At 43.3% G+C, this 20,630-nt stretch overlaps 1 protein-coding gene across 1 annotated transcript; it reads right to left on the bottom strand.

Moving 5' to 3' along the window:
• Window positions 1-2,511: 2,511 nt before the first annotated feature.
• On the bottom strand, window positions 2,512-19,323 carry LOC147880520 (uncharacterized). The gene is made up of 14 exons (XM_087371349.1): window positions 19,200-19,323; window positions 18,149-18,250; window positions 17,999-18,055; window positions 17,792-17,884; window positions 17,562-17,631; window positions 17,323-17,451; window positions 17,076-17,215; window positions 16,708-16,878; window positions 16,508-16,564; window positions 16,303-16,381; window positions 16,071-16,142; window positions 15,008-15,969; window positions 14,499-14,892; window positions 2,512-3,596 (listed from the first exon to the last, which is right to left on the bottom strand). Exons 1-14 carry the CDS (start codon window positions 19,248-19,250, stop codon window positions 2,584-2,586), a joined length of 3,390 nt encoding a protein of 1,129 aa, XP_087227475.1. The 5' UTR covers window positions 19,251-19,323; the 3' UTR covers window positions 2,512-2,583.
• Between the last annotated feature and the right edge of the window lie 1,307 nt (window positions 19,324-20,630).

Below are 20,630 nucleotides of genomic sequence, written 5' to 3' on the forward strand. Positions count from 1 at the left end.
CCTCTTATGTGCAACCTCACTTGCCATCTCCAATGTACTGCTTGTTTTGCTCCTCATCTGGGATCCCTTCCCCCTCACCTTCTCTTTCTAAGCTGCCTCCCCTTCTGTCAATTTTCCCTTGACTGATTCTCCCCAAATTGCATCTCCACCGGCTCGTCCTATTCTCACTCACTTGGGTTCCCTATTCATTGGGACGGTTAATGATAGTGGCGGGGGAAACTGCTGTACCCACACTTCATAGACCTTGGTCACACTTTGGTCAGCAGGCCTCGGTCACACCTTGCTCACACGTTGTGCACATCTTGGTCACTGGAGCAACATGTCAAGGATGGACAAGACCTCGGTCACACCTTGGTCGAACTTTGTGCACATCTTTGTCACTAGAGAAACATGTCAAGGATGGACAGACATTGGTTACACCTTGGTGAGACTTTGGTCACACTTTGGTCACACCTAAGTCAGACCTCGGTCACCCCTTGGTCACACCTCGGTCCACCTGGGTCACACTTTGTTTACATCTTGTTCATTGAAGCAACATGTCAAGGATGGACAGACGTTGGTCACACCTTGGCCACACCTTGGTCATGGGATAGATAGACCTTGGTCACAGGTGCACATGGAGTAGTACATGTAGCAGTGCACCTCGAGATAGGGTAACAACATGTCAAGATGGATTGGAGCAGTCACAGATACATGGTTGCTATCCACAGGAGCACATGATGTTGCACATGGAATGTTGTGTCACCAGTCCAGCTCGTCACCAACTAGTGCCAGATGCAAATGTAGAAGACAGAGAATACACTTGGAGTATATGATGGAACTAAAAACCTAGCCTTCCTGGGCTTGTGTTCATCTTGAGGAGTAGGGACTGGATGGTTTAATCATTTGTATGCATCCAATTTGCAATTGGTGTAACGAAATTGTACTACTCTCAAGAAATAAAGAGGAATCTTTTATTATTGAAGTCGGTCAAAGAAATTTGAAGAAAGCTCTAGAGAGCCCATCCTCACCTGGGCATTTCTGCCCATCAATATTGCTCACAGCATCCTACATCTCTGACACGGTGAACGGGGCGAGAAGGACCTCACTCATGCTAGGCTGCACGAACGTCGGCGTATACCTCCACACCTCCTCCCTGCAACGGCGAGCACGAGGGTCTGGGGGCTCCTGCTGGAACAAGGATCTATAGAAATCTGTCGCCAAGTCTTTGACCTCGTCTGGATCTGTCCTGACACTACCATCTTGCGCCCTAAGAGATCGGAGCTGTTCCCCTGCAAACCTCTGGCCATGAGTCGTGAAGAACTCTCTGCACATCCTGTCGCCTTTCCTAGCCCAAAAGGACTTGGCAGCGTGGAACGAGAACTCTAAGCGTCTCTGGGTGATCTCCTCTAACATGGCTCGGGCTCTAACCTCCTGTCGTCTGAGCTCCTCGGAGCCTGGGGAAGACTGCTACATCCGCTGTATCGAGGCAAGGTCTCGCCTGAGGCCCCTCTCCTTCGCCCACCACTGCTGCCTGACCAGAGTCACCTCCTGCTGACATATGAGGCTAGACTCGGCGAGAACCTGAGCTACCTGAGCTGCCATATCCCCCATGGGGTCCCAATCCTACTCCCATAGGTCCACTATCCTGCTGCGAACCGCTGCTCTGGAGTAGATGGAGTCTGGGATTCGGCACGAGCAGGGAGGTAAGGAATGAGAGGCTGAGTCCAGGACTAGGATGACTGGGGCATGGTCAGAGAGGGTCGTCCCTGGAACCACCCCTAACTCTCCACCTCTGCCTATCGCCCAATCACTGACATAGAAACGGTCCAACTGCTCCAAAAGTCTGCCTCCCTCCCTCCTGTAACCCCAAGAGAAGTCCAATCGGATATGGCTTACCCTTGTAAGTGGTTATTTTCTCAACTTTTTGGATCTTGGGATTCAGCTACCCCCATATCGTCCTGAAAGTACCCTCTCTTTGTCAGTATCTTTATGTTATCCCCAAATTTTTCCAGTCTTTCCAAATATCTGCAGTGCATCTTCGCTAATGCACACAAGTTTTTCTGTGGCTGGAAACTTCCCTCCCCACTGATACATTGAACCACTTCGCACATTCCCACTTGGAAATCAAATATTCTCGTGTTACACCAATGCATTTTGTAATATAAAAGGCTCACAAAATCTTGAAATAGTTTTCTTTAGAAAAAGGATAAGACCTATGGATATGAACAAAACTTATGCTTACAAAATATACCACTGCATTTTGTAATATAAAAGGCTCACAAAATCTTGAAATAGTTTTCTTTAGAAAAAGGGTAAGACCTATGGATGTGAACAAAACTTACGCTTACAAAGTGAAGAATGAATGCCAGGAGACAATTGACGACGGAGTATTCACTTGCACTTTTCAATAGACCAGAAAACAGCGTTTTATTTTAACTTGAAACATCATTTCTACAGTTTGCTTTCCTCCCAAAAGGCATTAGCATAACCAGAGACGGTGAATACCAGTGTCAAAGAAATATGGCTTGTGCAATCTGAGGATACACCCCCTTGAGAAATGTTGGAAAACCTTCTAAAAGCCTAAGTTTTATTGGCCCATCGTTAAACATCATGTTTCAACAATTCCCATAGACTGCTGGAGACATCACAGTGCTTGAAGCTCTCAATAGCCTTCTCATATTCCTCTATAGAACTGTAGGCGCTTTCTGTCTTCAAAGATGATGCTTGACTTTTTCTCTTCCTAGTAACTTTGGTCTGCAACTGTTCAAGGAGTCTGCCTACAATTTCCTTGTCAGGTGCATCGGCTTTCTGTCTTTTGTAATTTTTAACAAACTGAGCTAAGTATTCAGTAGCTTCAGAGTTTCCCCTTAGATTTATTTTAGGAGGGCAGCTATTCAGATAAGAATGTAGGATCTGAAGAACTTTATAAGAAGGGTGCAGGAAACTAGCCAAGAAGGACACATCTTTCTGACCAAGAGTTAAAATTTGCAGAGCTGAAGATGCTAGCTCATCACTTTGGAGGTCAGTAGCATCCAGAATATTCTCTACAAGAACTAGCACCAATCTTTGAAGCACTTCAGGGCTTGTACAATGGTTGCAGAGGCTTATGACAAGTTTGTGCTTTGACTTGCCAGCTTCACAGACAAGTTTTTTCAGAAGAAATATTGCAGTGCCTCTGATATTCTCATTCTCATCACATAAACTGTCACAAACAGGTCCTAATAGCACATCCAACTTGAATTTCTTCTCCAACAATAGGTTTGCATATATACTGAATGCTGCATCCTTAACCATGCCATCCTTGAGCAACTCTAGAACCAGGGTAAGAACTGAAGAATAGTCATTTGGAAAAGCCAAAATAAGCTTTTCGGCTAAATACAAGGCAGCATGTTTTATGTGTTGCTCATGACTCTGAAGTAGTACTTCAATCGTGCTCTTGTATTTCTCTGCTAGATTATTGCTAGCCATCATATATTGTCCCATGCTTTGGATTGCTGTTACTCTCAAAGAATTTGGCACAATATCACTTAATGCAAGTTTTTCAAGAAAAGGAACGTAACATCCAGGCACCGAGTCGCCATCAAGTAACATACCAGAAAACCTAAGAACTGCATCTGTACCACCAAAGGGAAAGAATATCAGCGGTTATAAGAAGCATATAAACTGAATATTCAGAGCAAAGACTAGATGGAAAAAGCAGAGCCTTATCCAGAATGCATGTGATGAGGATGGAGAGTAACAGAAAATAGTACACAATATGGCCTTTGATGGGGCATGATGCAGGCATGAATGAATTTGTGCTATAGAATTATCCATGTGAGAAAGAAAGAAAGAAAGAAAGCTCTATGAACATCCGTGGAAGGCCAACAAGATCTAGGGGGGGGAGAGAGAGAGAGAGAGAGAGAGAGAGAGAGAGAGGTGATGATGATGGATTTTTATCGTGCAGTAAAGACCAAATATTTTTCCCTAAAAAACAACATACACGATGCTTGCCACTAGGTGTACCGTGTCAATACAAAAACTTATCATGTGACATCAGTTGAAGGCTGAGAGCCTTCTCTTTGCTTCTGCCTTTCTGAATTCCTGTATGACAGCTCATCATTCCCTGTAGGCCACCCAATTACTGGCTTCCACTAACTTTCTCTAATTCATTTGATATATGTTAGAGAGAGGGAAAAAACGAGGTCTACAGCATGAACTGAAATATATTGGAGCTGTAAACAGCTTCTCGGGTCACTAATTAAATACAAGTTTTCATACTATAGGTCAAAATAAAGAAAAACAGAACAAGAAAAATACGACCTCAAAATTTTCAAAGCTCTGACATTCTAAAACATTCTTCAACTTCAACCCCTCCCATAAACAGATTCAAAAAGATTAGGCAGTTGCTTAAATAGTTTGTAGAGAGACAGCAGAAATGCAAGTGAAACTTCTTTGTGGCACTTACATTCCGTTGGATCACTTTGGTCGAACCCCCATTAGGAGCTGCTGCTCCCCATTCCTTCTGCCACCATCCCCATCGCTCTCCTCCTCTATGGTGCCCCTCTACTCCATTGGACACCCTTCTCCTCTATCGCCCCCTCCTGTTGGTGTTCTTAACAATGCTCCTCAAGTCCCCCCTCCTGTTGCTGATTGAAAGAGCTGATTGAGGCACGTTTTTGCTCATGTTTTGCTGCATCGTTTGCTACTGGTTGGGGACCTGCTCCAAGAGCTGATACATAGGTGCCTCCTGCTGCTCGTCTGGGCACGCTTTTTGCTGCTCATAGGCTCACACACAGAGGCAAACTTTGCTGCTGAGTTGGGCCTGTCTTTTCCTGCTTGAAGGTGCTGATTCAAGGCATGTTTTGGCTGCTCAAAGACGCTGCTTCAAAGGTGCAATTTGCTGATTTTTTGAGCACATATTTTGCTGCTCGAGCTGCTGACCCAGAGATCTTATTCACCATTAGTAGCTGTGTTGGCTGGTTGCTTTGCACTTTGTGCCACTGCTTCTCCTTCTTGCATGCACTTTCCTCGGGCAAAGGCACTCATTTCCAGCGAGTTACAGGTCGATTTCATGCTGAGACTGTGCGCCATTGCTGCCCCTCCTGCATACATCTTTTCCAGTGCACTGAGGGTCCACTTTTTTGCACCCTTCTACTTGTGGGCTGCAAGCTTGTGAGTCTAGACAGGTGACAGTGCGATGAGGAGCAGTTGATTGTAGGATGAGGCTCATTGTTCTCAACTACCACCCACCAGTACGAGTGAGGACTTCGTCTCACTCTTAGCTTTAATGTATTTTTGGTCTTTTTTCATCCGCAATCTCTCATTCCCACCAGCAGCTCCTCATACTCCGGTCGATGACAAATATGTTTCAGCTCACTACGTAGTTACTTGCATTCATCATCATACTATTTCTTGTGGGGCAGCCCTTTATGTCTCTTCTTTCTGTCCTGAGAAATTTCTCCAAAAACCTGCGTTGCAGTATCAATGACAGCTTTTCTGAGGGCTTCCCATGTGGGTGTGATTGCCATTGCATTCAGTTTTGCATCTAGCATGATGGCATAGTCTTTCTGCTTGTCTTGATCTATACGGGAGCCTCTTGAAGTGGCTGCAAATTTCTGCACTTCTCTTTCAGTTGGAATACCAAGAGTCAACCATAGTGGGAGATGGTCTGACTCAGGGTACTTCTCTCCTATCCTGAAAGTTTCTATATCATGTAGAGCATTGATATGGGCCAGGGCCCAGGACATAATCAAGGACACACTGTCCCCCGCTGGCAGAGAAGCATGTCATTTTATTGGTCCTTGGAAAGCGTTGCTCCCATTCAAAATTGGCATATGCAGCCCATTCATCATACACCTGAGTGCTCTTCCTTGCGCATTTACAGTGTCATCTTCACATGTCCTGTGCCACAAGGCATCTATTTCAATTGCAGCTTCTTTATCCAATTCATCGTGCATAATAGGTTGGAATTGCGACTGTCCAATCCTAGCATTGAGGTCTCCCATGACTATTACCTTGCCAATGTCTTTCAGTTCTGCAATGTCTAGGCATAGTGATTCAAATGCATCACTTAAATCTATTCCATTCCGAGCATAGAAAGGGGACTCATGGTGAGGTATATAACATCCTGCCAAGAAGAGAGGGTAGTCACCAAATTCCAGTTTCAGCCATATAAACCTCTTGTGCTTATCAGCTCTGTACATGCTGATTTTGTCTGCTAAGTGTTCCTGGATCATGCATGCCACTCCTCCTTGGCCTCTCTTTCCAATTTGTTTTTGGTAGACTGTATGTACCACATATCCCAGTATTTCTAGGATTCTGCAAAGCTCGCTTTCCCAAGTTTCCCCCAGGAAAACTATATCTGCTCCCTGTATGAATGCATTAATACTGACTCCCTTATTTCAAGAGAAACCTCTACAATTCCAAAACATCACTTGTAACAACATGTATGTCCCATGGGTCTCGTACCCCATGAGTGTACACCAACATGGTGACATTGGGTGTTATAGTCAATATGTTCAAGCTGCTTGGCAGAGGTTATTTCTCATTTGGTTTGCAGACTGCTAAGTAGGTACTTGGAGTTCTTGCTAGTACACTGTTAGTGTACTAGGGTAGGGTCATCCACCTTCGGTCGTGGTAGAAACGCTTCCTCACGGCCACCTAGGGCTCCCTGATCAGATCAGTTCGTGCTGCAGGGCAATGTAGCACTGGCTAGTTTGGCAAGTACGGTGATTCCTTCTGTAGGTGCAAGATTGTCTTATCCTCAGACTCGTCTCAGGAGGATAGGAGCCACCAGGGTGAGACTCAGTTTGGAGTTTCCATTGCCACAACCCTTGCCTACATTGATCTCATACTCCATTGGCAATAGATCTTAGGTACAAAAGGGGGGTTACATATGAGGGCCTTTTAGACCAGTGTCTCTTCTTTTGGAGAAGAGGGAACTTCATCAGGGATTGTTCAAGAAGACACCCATGCACCCACAATAGGACAAAGATAGGAGGTTACTTCTACTGGCCATCCTCTTGATGGTCGTGTACACAATCCTCTAGAGCGTCCTATGCCTCCTGAGCCCCCCACAATACATCTTGTGCTTCCTAAGCCTGCATAGCCTCCTCTTCCCCTTGTACCTCCCATTCCTCTTATACATCTAGTGCCTTCTAAGCCTCTTGTGGTCCCACGGCCTCCACAGGCCACAACAGTTGTTAGTAAGCCATTGGGGTCACCAAAGGCTATAACTGTCACTCATTAGGGGGAGCATCGAGCCAGGAGACAGAGATCGAGACAAAGACAAAGATGGTAGAGATGTATGCCTATTACAGAGACACGGTCTCCTACAAGTACATGGTTGGCCACTACTCAACGAGAGTTAAAGATTGGAGGATCACATCTTTTCTTGAGTCTTAGAAGGCTTCATTCACGACTTCACCATGCAAAGTCTTCATTGTGGCCTTCTTTCTTCACATTGAGAGCCAGAGATCAGAAATGCTCCTCCCATGTCGCAATCTCAGAAGGTCCCAGTTCCACCATTACCACAAGATGGGCTTCTTTCCCAAGTAGTAGGTGATTCAGATCAGATGACCCGAGCCATATCTCATGTGCCTCAGCTACTTCGAGGGATACTTAGGGGAGCAGCTGAGGATCTCATCCCTTGCTGCTATTCGGATAGACTCTTCACTATATCTCGGTTTTCGTACTATGAGGAGCGCCTTGCATGACTCACTCGCAAGTTTGTCGCGTACACCCAAGCCTCAATTGCCTAGCCAATCAGCACATGTGGTCTCATGTCGTACTTATTCAAGAACATAAGCTGTCTTGTAGGCCAGGATTGGTGGGTGCAGATCACCTATCATGGATCAGAGTAGGACTATTTGGAGTCCAGCATATGGCATTAGAGGTGGGATTTGCATATTCGTTTCTGCCAAATGGGTTAAAAACGTCATTCAAGAGGGAACATTAGTAGTGAGCAAGGAAATTTTCGTCATCATTCAAGATGAGAATACTACGATTGATGTTCTCAACGTGCATGCTCTGAGCATACCAAGGTAGAGACGTGTCTTCAGTTTACATAGATCCATAGGCTGACGCTTGGATTGTTGGAGGAGATTTCAACATGGTTGAATTCTCTAAGAAGATAAGATTGGTCACAGTGAGCGAGGACCATCAAACAGAGAGAGGATAGAGTAGGACTGGGTCTCCCATGGCTCATTCTCCTTGGCTAGATTAGATAGATTCTATGTCAATTAGTGAGGCAGGCTAGAGGGGAATTAAGTAATCTGCCAGGTTTTGTTCCCTCGGACCATGACCCAATGTTGCTTCAGGCTATGTTGACATCTCGGCTCACATCCGATATCACTCTCTCCATCCAGAGATCTATGAGCGTGATGATCGTGACTTTGCATTTTAAGTTTTACATGAGCTTGATGTACTTGGGTACTCTGCCCTAGGTAGTCTCCCAAAAATTGATGTAATAATCTCCTTGAGTCATTGAGTCAATAAATGTTCTCAACCTTGGACTATCCTCCTCAAATAATGTATTCTTTCCTTTATGAGTGGTGTGTGGCTTCCTACCATGTCCTATTATGAAGCCATGGGGAGGATGTATTGTGGGAGCCTTTCTGTTGGCTTTGATGGGTATCTTATCAGGCCTAGCCGAGTTCCAAGATGTTGGTGCATTCCCTAGACCGATGTGTTGGTCAGGTAGCCATGCTTCAATCAAGCCTTTGAGCTACTTGGGGTACACAGAGCAGTAGACTCCACCATTGTCATGTTCTGTTTTTGGTTCCATTCCAGTAGTCCCTCACATTTCTTTCATGAGGGGGTCATGGGTGTTGGAACATGAAGTCGAAGTGAGTGTTCTAGGTGTGTTTTTATAGTCTATTGAGTCCTAGGTATGCCACGTGTCATATTGGGAGTTATCCCATATATACTTTCGCTTTCTAGAGTCTAAAGTCACACTATATAGTGTTGTACTTGTCTAGTGTCACATCGGAGTGGTCTACATCAAGCTTTTCTATCATGTGAGTATTTTGGTTATCATTGCTTTGTACTTTCCATTTCCTTTTAGTGGTTTCTAGTTCTTCCATTTCTTTTTCATTTTGTTCCTCCTACCATGTGCCTTCGATCCCGAAAGGGGGAGACCACACAATTTGGAGACCCATTACAATTCTTGGAACTGGCTACAAGATCTTGGCTAAGACTTTGGCTTTGTCCCTTAGACCCCTTCTTCCTCACATCATCAGAGCCACTCAAAAAGGCTTTGTCCACGATTGTTGCATCTTGGAGAATGTGTTCATTTTTGGGAGGCCACACAATGGACACAGTGCCATCCTCCACAACCTCACAAGGAGAATGGAACTTAAGTGAGTCAACATAATATTTCAGTCCTGCTTATTGATTTTGAGAAGGCATATGATAGAGTTGATTGGAGTTTCCAAGAAGGCACCATCAAGAGACTTGGTTTTAGTGACAGATGGATCTCATGGTATCCTCCTTATACTCAGAATCAGTCAGTAGGATGGTGTTATATGGAGGACAAGGCCCTGCATTCCAGCTATCTAGATCAACTAGATAGGGATGCCCCCCTGCTCCATATCTTTTACTCTTTGTAGCTGCGGCTACGGGCTATTTCTTACAGGCTACCAGTTGAGGGACATTGGGGCTATTTCTTCCGATTAGGCATGAGCAAACTGAGTTTGCAGATGACACGCCAATCACAGTCAAGGGAGATCAACACATCGTGACATCCACTACCACATCCATTGACTTGTTAATTGGAATAAAGGTGCTGTGCAGGATACTCCAAATTGGGGTTGGTTTTGCTTGGGTTCCCAGATGCACTTCCACTAGATGGCTGGGCTTTCAGGTCCAGGTTAATGTGTCTCCGGCTTAACAGTTTGTACCTTTTCTGGAGAGTATACGAAGGAAGCTTGCATATTGGAGCATTGCTAGAGTTTCCTTGGCTGGTAGAGCACTCGTGCTCAACCAGGAACTTCTAGCTACCATGTGATACGTGGCCTCTTTGGTGTTTCCAAGCAAACAAATTAGATAGGTGGAGAGGCTGCTCATGAATTTCATACAGAGTGGAGGGGATGGCTCATGAATATGCTACAGAGTGGAGGGGATGGCTCAGCGGACACCGAAGCCAGAATATCCTCGGAAACTATCACTCATCCTACACCACAGTGTGGACTGGGGATTCTTGATCTAGAGTTTCATAGTAGGGTACTGCTTATTAGAGGTTTGACTGCAAGGGACAAGCCATATGGTATTCTTTAGTACACACCAAGCAGCTAGGCAGTGATCAGCGAGTGCCAGCTGGATTTTCATGGTGGACCATCATTATCGTCCACTACTCCAATCATGAGGAGAGTTGTCTAGATTTGGATCATTTCCTGGTACTATATTCCAGAACATGAGAGCCATTCCACAGGCTTGGAGATAGATCCTTATTGATCCTCACTACCTCAATGGAGTTCAGATGGTGTGGGTGTTTCAGCAAGCAAGGCACATGTTTAGGAGTGAGAGGAAGACCAGCACCTTTCTCATACCTCTCACAAACTCATGCTTCCGCAGCCGTTGGATCAGGAGGTTCTACATTGGCAGAGGTCAGAATTATAGGATGCTTAGATCCATTTCATGCTACAGTTGCAACTAAGCCCAGGTGGAGGCTTTGGATATTTCAGGGAAGACCTCTTAAGGATCCAAAGGAGTGATCTTGGCCAGCTTCCACTGCTCTAGATTCTCCTATTCCATTTGATGAGGATTGGATACACAATTCAACAGGGAGCCACCCATCATCTACCCATAGCTGTTCAATGCTCACAGGCATAGGGGATTTCAGAGCATCATTTGTCAACAAGAAAGTCTGATACTTTCTTTGGCCAAATATTCATAGAGGAATTCTAGTTGGCTCTTGGCTTCAGCAGATGGGAAGGCCCTCCTTATGTGTGAGATGCCTACTTGCAGAGGAAGTAGCAAACATTGTTTGTGAAATTGCCATATTGCCAGGGTAGTTTGGACAAGGGTTTTCAGATTATTCTCATACATAACCTCTCCGTTCCTCACTTCGATGTGGAGACTTGGGAGTCTCTCTTTGGGGCAGAGGGTTTGGTGCCTTTGCCCTATATGAGTCATAAGTAGGTGACCAGGCCTTCTTCATAAAACAACAATATGGACGTGGACCTTTAGACTTGAACACCATGGAACCTCAGGATTTGTCTTACTTCCCATCCCGGCTCAAGACCCATTGCCTTCTTCACAGGCGGGCTCGTCGGCTTGGGAGGTGGTTTCCAGCATTACTTTATGGCACTGCTGTGTGCAGTTAGTGGGAGAGGTTGATAGCATTCATGAGGACCTCAGTTTGTTCCTTATGTTACTCCACTTGGGATGATGTGGCATTATAGAGCACCACAATGGTTGTTCATTCATATTGTAGATGACAGGGATAGAGTTCTCACTTTCCCACCTTAGGTTTAATTTATTTTGAATGGAATAAATTACTTCTTACTGTAAAAGTTCACTTCTTTGTGAGGCTTCAGAAGCACAAAAGCGTCATCCCTCAACAATTGTCTTATCAGCTCCTCTCTCTTACTCGCATTGTACCATCTCCCTGTTTCCAGTTAAAAGTTATGAGAGCAGAAATTGATTGAGATTCTGCCTTTTAGAGAGCATTTTTTGTTCATATTTAAGCATCAGGCCAAATTCCTTCCTAAAGAAGGCCATCTTCTGCTTTGCGATTGTTCAAATCCTGTTAGTCATTTTCATATTTCGCCTCTCTTTTAAGGAAAATACCCTTCTGATTATCTTTCTTTGGTTGCCATATCTGGAGCATGGTTTGTATCAGTGCAGAAAAGATTTGTAATAGAGGAGGTAGGATTTAAAACCATATGCAAAATTTCTGGTAGAAGCAGATGTGCTTCTTCTGCAAGAAGAATACATGAAAGTAAGAAAGGTGAGTTGGAATATGCTTCCATGATGGGCTTTGAAAGCTACAAGAAAAAGAGGACTATAGATGCATGAGGCTTTTCTATCGCCTCGTCAGGTTGCTCTGGTCAATTAAGATGGGATTTTCCTAGCCCTACCCTCATGCATGGCTGCTATAAAAAAAACTTACTAAACTCATAAGAACTGCTCCATTTCCTCATTCCAAATACATCCTTTCTTGCATTTGCACCTTACAAAGTGCAATCAGCCCATTAAGATCTTCTTTCCATCCACATTTATTTATAGTTCCCAGAAATATATAAATATAAATACATATAGGTATGACTTGAACTGAACGTCAAACTCTACCATTAGAAGACGTCTAGATTTTGATTTCTGGTTGCTTCAAACTTTGTGAACTTGCAGACTCTTTGTACATTCAAACGCTGTCATATCTTCACATTAATACCACACCCTGTGCATAGAGAAGTTATCAAAGCTTATCTTGCCACTTTGACAAATCCTGCTGCATACTACTCAACAAACTTTCAAGTACATCTTTTAGGTTGGGAGAGGGAAGCTCTGCTTCTCTTCAGCATTACACTGTAGAGGTTCCTTATTATCTTGCCCTAATGTGAGGAAAGAGAAATTAATTAAAAGAAACATAAATGGTTTACAACTATCGACTGGAGACCCACCAACATCTAGGGGGATTCCGATATTGGATACACTTACAATTTACGATCACTAACATACATATTTTCATTTATCTTTCCTCAGTCACTAATACTGAACTAAATATAGCTAAACTGTTTTGTGTTTTCCCAGTAAACTTGTCCTACGAAATTCCAAGCTGCTAGGCTGACTGCTCAAAAGATAAAACTGAACTAAATATAACTAAGCTGTTTTGCATTTTCCCAGTAAACTTTTCCTACGAAATTCCAAGCTACTAGACTGACTGCTTCAAAGCTCGTGAAGTTTGCCAATAGCAATTTGTCAACCATACTATTTCAGACAGACAATGCATTCGAAGTTGGGCAAGAACAGGGAGACTGCTGAGCCATTGAATAATCTTAAGAGAACACATGAAGTCACTCGTCAGCAAGATAGGAGAGATAAGACTAATTATTCTAGAAATTATAACACAGGTGGGAATTGTACATAGATGACAATTCCTTCCTTTTTGGGTTTTCTGAACCAAATATTCCCCGAATTATTACTGGAAGGCCTTAACACTACTAACTCAACCAAATTCTTATCTTTCTTACATTCAAACCTGCCAAAGAAAGTTTTACCTTCAAAATTTAAAAATGACTCACGCCTATGATTCACAATGGTTTCATTGCACTAGCTCAAGCCACATATGGGTCCAAATGTACAAGTTTTCACTTAGGTACCACATATAGTAAGTAAGGTCACATTGACAGCATGTCAGAAAACCTAGCTGCTGAAAAGCATCATGAACTGATTCCTCAGATAATTTAAAATGGTGAATAGGATTGATGTCTTTACAGCTCCTCAATGGACAGCCATCACTGGTACACTTTGATTTTGGTCACAGCTTCTGTAATAAAGTACGAAGTTAGGTTATATTAGTAGGCTTAACTCTTGGGGGTAATTTTGGGTTAGAGAGATGAAGGAGGTACCCTCCCGCACTTATGTTGTAAGTTTTCAAATTATTGAAATTATATCTACTCTTTCCCGATTTTCTCTTTTCCCTTCTAACTACATACCACCTGTAAATCAGTTCTCCATCTCCATTACAGTGAGATTGTGAATCGAGGGCCCATATGATGCCAGTGGGAGAGTATTCATAGATAATTCTTTGATAAGGGTATAAAGGAACACTGTCAATTCTGAAGGGCAGTAGCAATGATGAAAATCATTGTGTGTTTTGACTTAAGGATATGGAATTGCCACTATAAAGATGATGCCGGTTTGGATCTCAAGCTCCACTTGTGGTGGTATTTACAGTTGCGAAAGCCAGTGATCTTATGGGGATGGAGAAAAAAGAGAACATGAGCACATTGTATGAGTAATTAAAAAAGGCGATCTTCTTCGGCCAGAACAGGAATCGTCGAAATTTGCAGGATCACTCAGCAAATATCTTTCCTACTATATCAGATTTTGTACATCGCCTCTAGCACTAGTAGTGGCCTCGAAGATTAAAACTTAAATTTGCAAAACAATTCTATATCTCAGTAGCTGAATCTGTGGGACACAATATAAACATTTATCCCATGAATGCAAGGTAACTCGTCATAGAATTTTCTCTCAAGCAGGGCATAACTTAGGACCCTCAAAGCATGAACTACTCTTTATTTGTAAGGCTGAATTTGCTAAGCAAATGACTATGGCAATGGCAAAGACACATTGGAGACCAATTATAGTCAAGTTCATACTATTTGTGACTTGGTCCTGGGGTTTTGTGGGTTGCTCTGATGACCAGTCATGACTCATAGAAAAGATGTCAAACCTCTATATAAGAAGAAAAGGTTCCCTAAGACTTATTACCAGTCTCTCCATGGCATAAACAAAAAAATATATTACTGGCAACAAGAGTGCGTGACACTAATGTACTTAGCATGTATTGCAATAGTTATACTTCAGACCTTCTTCTTGTGCCTTCTGTTCTTCTTGCTGCAAGTAATCGAATTCTGAAAAATCGCCATCAGAACTCAGTGATCCAGACATTTGTTTTTGTGCTTCCCTGAGGCACTTAATGAAGGCATGGCAAGCAAAATCATAACTTCTTGATAGATCTCCAATGAACAGAATGTATCCTCGTAAAAGTTTCAACGGCTGGGGTGTATCCAGAACATGGTATTCATCTTCGTACATTCTCAAAATATTCTTGGTCAGAGCATAAGGATTTTTCATGCTGTATATGCACTCGAGACAGCCTTCGATTCCTTCACTATAGAAATATGTAACTTTATGCTCCAAAAATTCTCTCATCTCCCGGGTAGAAAATTTCTCATTATCCTTACCAATGGCAGCCAGGATCTGTAAAAGGAATTAGTTGAGCACGGTTTAAATATGGTAATAATGGCAGAAATATCAGACAATAGCAAAAACTTGTGTAGAATGAAGCACTCAATAAAGGCCCAGGATTAGCAACCTTGAAAACCCACTTGATGATGCATTTTCCAGTATGTCTGTCAGCTGCATCTTGGATGCTAACATCCTTGATATGTCTATCCACAACAGCAACAAGAGCCCTATGTTTTCTTTCAAAGTTAGAAACTGCAAAGATATTAAGTGATGTCACCACACCAATCAGTCTGAGTGAGCCCAAGAGCATTGTATTATTTGATTCTTGCATTGCCTGACTTTCAAGTCCCAAATATGCTTCATTCACCATATCATGAATTTTTTCACAGAGTGATTTCTGCTCATCAAGTATTGCAAGCAAGAAATTTTGTAGCTTGTAGACAGATGCTTCTGATCTGGTTGCAAGAAAGTGAATCCACTGCTTGTATCCACAAAGATGAGAATGCAAAATCTTAGACATGGTTGGAAGGCTGACAGAACTATATTCTGAACCTATAAGTGCATCTAGAGTGTCGAACATGGCAGGTCCCCTTAGACATGCTGAACAGAGCACGATTCCAGCAGCTTCAATGGTATCTTTGCAAAAGTATGAAGAATCTGAAGAGATTAACAAAAGCTTTGAAATTTTGGACACCAACTCTGATTCTACATGACTTGGTAAATATGGACCTGCCCATTCTCCTGAGGCTGGAAGAGGCAAATTCAAAAGGAGTGCTCCTAAGCTCTGAAGAGCTTTCAGCCTGACAACTTTGCTTTTATCTGCAACTCGTTTTAGTATGAGAAAGATAATGGAGTAAAATATTTTTGCATCTTTAAAGCCATCTCCTTTCAAATTCGTGCCTATATATGTCAATGCCTTCAATCTGCAGTTTGCATCTCGATCACACAGAAGAAATGATTGCAAGGTAACCAATGCCTCTTGATCTTTAGAGCAAAGACGATGATACTGGCCAAGGCACCCTCCAACAAGGTCAAAGAAATATTTACGAATAGCTGCACGATCACTGCACAGAACAGGAAGCAGGTGCCCTGCACAAAAATCATCGCTCAGTACTTTGCATCTGCCAATCATTGCCTGAAATCTGACCAAATGATAAGACAGACCTGTGGGTTAATAAAACAAAATGTACCTAAGTACAGGCCTGTGATTACCACAGCATCTTTTCTGACAGCAAAATCTGCAAGAATTGCCATTGCCAATTCTGCTATACACAAATTGTTTGTGATCAAAATGCAGGAAATTGTAACGCTTCACCAAGGATTGATACATCCAGCTTTTTGTCACAGACCAGCCTCAAATAATGTCACATAGGAAACATTATCGTGGAAGATGAGAAAGTATATATTGTTCAAAAAACTTACCCACTTCATCACATATCTGCACTGCCTTTCCCCCTCCTGCAAGATTGAGGCTATCTGTGATGCCCTGTACAAGTCGTGACTGCACTTACGACAACAGAAAAGGGCTCTGAGGGTTGCGTTGGACTGTCAAGTATAACGATGATACTTCCCAGATTTCTTTTCCGAAACACAAACCTTTATTCTAAGGATGCCAGCATATTCCTACCAGGAAAGATATTCCCACGGACCGATCCAGGGCCATCATATCCGCAATCATATCAACCTAAAAAAATCAAGAGATAATAACTGCTCACTGAACAGACATTCTCCCTTAAATGTATGCTAATTGACTGGGTAAAACACAGAATTGCAATTTGCTGTAATGACCCAATAACGAAGCAAATTAACAACAAATACTACAATTACCAAGAAGGCAATCAGATGCCTGTGCTCTGCACAAAGGCTGAATAATAAAGAGAACGTTTGTTGATTGACTTCTGGTGCAAAACATAGAGGATGAAGAAATGGATCGCATAAGATGCCTATGAGCGCTCTCTTCAGGTTTTGCAAAGTTCTCAAAGGTGCTCCTCGCTCTCCCTAAAAATCCAGCAATACAGCTTACATAAATGCAGATCACATGACCTCATGCTTGTCCTTAATAAAGATGTACAATGGCTATAGGGGTTTGCTCTTATAATCATCTCCACTGACAAAATAGAAATGCTAACAGCATATTTTCACTTTCAGTTGTAGGTTGGTATGATGGCTTGAATAAACGCTTCTAATGTACGCACCCATTTCTGATGAACCAAACTTGCAACGGCTGCTGCCCTTATAAGTGCTCCAGCTACCTTGACTTCTTTGTGAGAATCAAATCCAGACGCTACAAGCTGAAGTATATGCCAGAGAAGCAAGGCTACTGCAGCCTTCAATTCTTTACATACCACACAACGTCAAACATGTCAGATGTACTGATGGAATGACAACGAAATCAATATGGCATGATATGCAGTTTCTGCAAATCAGGTCCGAAATACTGACCAAGCCATCTCACGCCGTCAGGATTTACAGCAACTTTTGATCCTTGGGTTGTTTGTTTTGAAGCTCCCCGCAAATTGCCCTCGGTGATGCAGATGCAGTGGCAAAGGTAAAACAGGCAGACGCGAAGGTCTGCACGCATAGAATTGTAGCTGATCAACAAGAACCCTTACTTTATAAAGAGCACTCGGCATATGCGCTTCCAAGGAACAATTGCTTGGTTCGATATAGCAAAAACATACTGTTCTGACTTCTTCTTCTTAAATCAATGGATGATGAACTTTCTTCCAAGCTCTTGATAGACGCTCTAGCCTGGTACACATATGGTATGCAAATTACTCCAATGGCAGTGGTTCTCTTTAGGCACGGGACAAATTTTCCCTCCGAGGTAGCTCAAATGCAACACCATGTTCACGCGTTTGCCGTACTAGGAAGTATATCTTTCTTTATTCCATCGCTAGGGAGGACTCACGATGTTTTGCATGGCTTTAAGAAAGGCGGAAAGAACGTCCATACTCAAAGCTTTGCGCTCAATCTTGGACCACCTCAGGGCGACATATGCTCCCTAAGTGTTAGGAATAAATTTATCAGAGCCTCGAGTCAAAGAGGAAACCTGTATGTTAGTTTCTCTCAGGCATTGCTTTTCAAACGCGAACCAAAGGAGCGAAAGGAGTTGCACCTCGATGAAAGTATATCCTTGGCACAGCTTTTGACATCCAAGATCCAAAACCTCTTCCTATAGAGATTGCAACACCAACGCTGAGCTCTTGGAAACTAGACAATTGCTTTGAATAAAAGTGGAAAGCACTTAAGCACTCGAGTATCCAACCTCGTTCTGCAGAAATGAACGCAACACAGAAGTAGCGCTTTCTGGGAGCGCACGTTTCGACAGATTGATTGAAAATGCATCAGGTCTTTCCTGCTCCAACTCCTGCTTTCGCACAAATCCATGAGCAAGCAAAGCGCGAAAAGGTCAAATTTTTCGTGCAGTTGTTTGCAGAACTTAGGTACGTCCTGCTTTCGCACAAATTCATCATGAGCATGCAAAGCGCGAAAAGGTCAAATTTTTCGTGCATAAGTTCTATAGACCTTTTGAACGAGCGAAATCAACAAGTATCAGAACGCCAATGGTGGGTGCAAACTGCCGTGCATTGACACGAAAGAAACGGAAGTTGCAAAATCGAAACTTTCAACTGCTGATGAGAGCCGAGCTCTACGATCAGGTTTAATAGCTTAAAAGCTATTTTCGTACGCTCCTGAAGTTCTTTCTATCTATCTCACGAGTCACGGCTAATCGGGACTACAGTAACACAGTTGTCAATTTGGAGTCCTCGACGCTTATCGTCTACAATCGCAAAGGATCGCATTTGAACTTTCGCTCGCATCATTGTTCAAAGAAAGTTTACAGTCTCAACTGCAGCTTACAAATTTTTTGGTGTATGCGAAAAGACGAGACGAAGATGGTGGACTATGCTTGCACGCATTGTAAAAAGAGATGGACGATGCCGCATCATCAGAAATTTCTTTCCTTCATCCTCCTCCTCAGAAATCCGGAACTATTTCTTCCTACCATTCTACGGCCGCATCGTCCATCTCTTTTTTGCTTATATAATCTGAAACTCATTTAAACGTTTGCTCATATAGAAAACGGTGGACTAAGCTTGCACGCATCGATCGACTGCAAAAAGAGATGGACGATGCCGCATCGTCAGAAATTTCTCTCCTGCATCGTACGTATAGTATACTGCTCGCATCATGATCAGAAATCCGGAACCATTTCATCCGAACAGTATTATTCTATACGACAACTTTTTACTGATAAATATGAAACTGATGTAAAAGATTGCACATGGAATGCAAAAGAGATGGAAGGTGCGAACCTCGAAAACCGGAAGCAATGGAAAGTAGGAAGCAGAGAGCGAGACGATCATGGTTGTCGAAGGTTGCTCGTTGCTTACAAGACGAAGCTCCTCGCGAGCCAATGTCAAGTAGCTGTCTTAGAGAACTAGAATACTTGTTTTAACACAAGTTCATTGCCTTGTATCTTTTATTTCAATTAGACTCGTTACACACGTGCCCAAATATTGCCCCACGTGTGGGCACCCCTAAAGAGTGATGGCCCCCATCTAAGCCGCCCCCCATTAACTGGTACACCAGAGGTGCGTCCTTCCCGGTCCTCTCGTACTAGGGAAAGGTCCTCTCAATGCTCTAACGCCCGCACCGGATATGGACCGAACTGTCTCACGACGTTCTGAACCCATTACACACCAGGCGCCCTAGTTTGGACGGTTTCACACCACCCGCCCGGACGTCTGCCAAAAAGAAATGAAAGGGGCGTAATCTCTCGTGGACGAATAGGGATCCTGGGCTCGGATAAATAGACCACAAAAAGTTGTACGGCCTAGTTAGGCCACCCAAGCTCAAAAGAAAATCGCGCGAATGATTATTACTAGGTCTTGAACCCACGACACATGGTCCACAGATTTGTCCTCAACCATCGAGCTAGTGAGAGCTGATTGGAAGTGAATGCACTCACGCTACTGGTGTGAACCATTACACCTGGCAAACAAGTCCTTTCCATTTTTCACACCACCCTGTCCGGGCAGGTGGTGTGAACCTAGCCTTCCCCGTTCTTTCCCAGAGTCTTGTTGTCTTCTCCTTCTTCACATAGGCAAGCTCATCCTCCTCTATCTATTCTTCCACCCTCCCCGTTGTCCCTCCTCAACATAAGGTTACACACAAGGCTAGACACTTCTTACTCCACTTCATAATTGCTTCATCAAGAGTTGCACACTCCTTCAGTCTCCTAGTCTCATCGAAACTCGCAGGGGGATTTGCCAAGCGCTTTAAATAAAATTGAATGGATTAGAGTCCATGAGGAGCTACTTCCTCTTCCTTCGTGTTGCTATTGTAGTCCTTTTAGTACAAGGACAAGTACATTCAGGGTCCTCATAAAACCACCCAACATTGCTGCTTTGTTTGCCTCCCGACAAGTAAAATGACCACCTCGCAGTCATAAACTCACATTTATGACAGTACACCAAACATCCATACTCCACCACTACATTGCTTTGCTCAAATAAGACACGAATCTTATAGCATGTCAGATCTCAAAGCATCACATGAACGTAAGTGCTGTTACCCCCATCAACTCATATCCAGACATTGAAGCAGACAACATAGACAAACAAAGAACTCAAGGAATAGTGAGTTCCAAGAGAGTGGGGAGTTGAACCCCATCACCATATAAAAATATGGCTACACTGACCTCTCCTTGGGGGGGGGGGGGGGGGAAGAGGGAAAGACCACCC

Source organism: Dipteris shenzhenensis, chromosome 32, assembly GCF_047967505.1.
Source record: "Dipteris shenzhenensis isolate YYH24624 ecotype China chromosome 32, Dip_SZ_1.0, whole genome shotgun sequence".
Taxonomy (NCBI): domain Eukaryota; kingdom Viridiplantae; phylum Streptophyta; class Polypodiopsida; order Gleicheniales; family Dipteridaceae; genus Dipteris; species Dipteris shenzhenensis.

Coding starts and splice junctions, on each gene's coding strand:
- LOC147880520 (XM_087371349.1), bottom strand. CDS start 19,250: ATGATCGTCTCGCTCTCTGCTTCCTACTTTCCATTGCTTCCGGTTTTC. Junction 17,452..17,561: donor AAGAAGAAGAAGTCAGAACA/GTATGTTTTTGC, acceptor CTATGCGTGCAG/ACCTTCGCGTCTGCCTGTTT. Junction 16,879..17,075: donor GTTTGGTTCATCAGAAATGG/GTGCGTACATTA, acceptor CTGGATTTTTAG/GGAGAGCGAGGAGCACCTTT.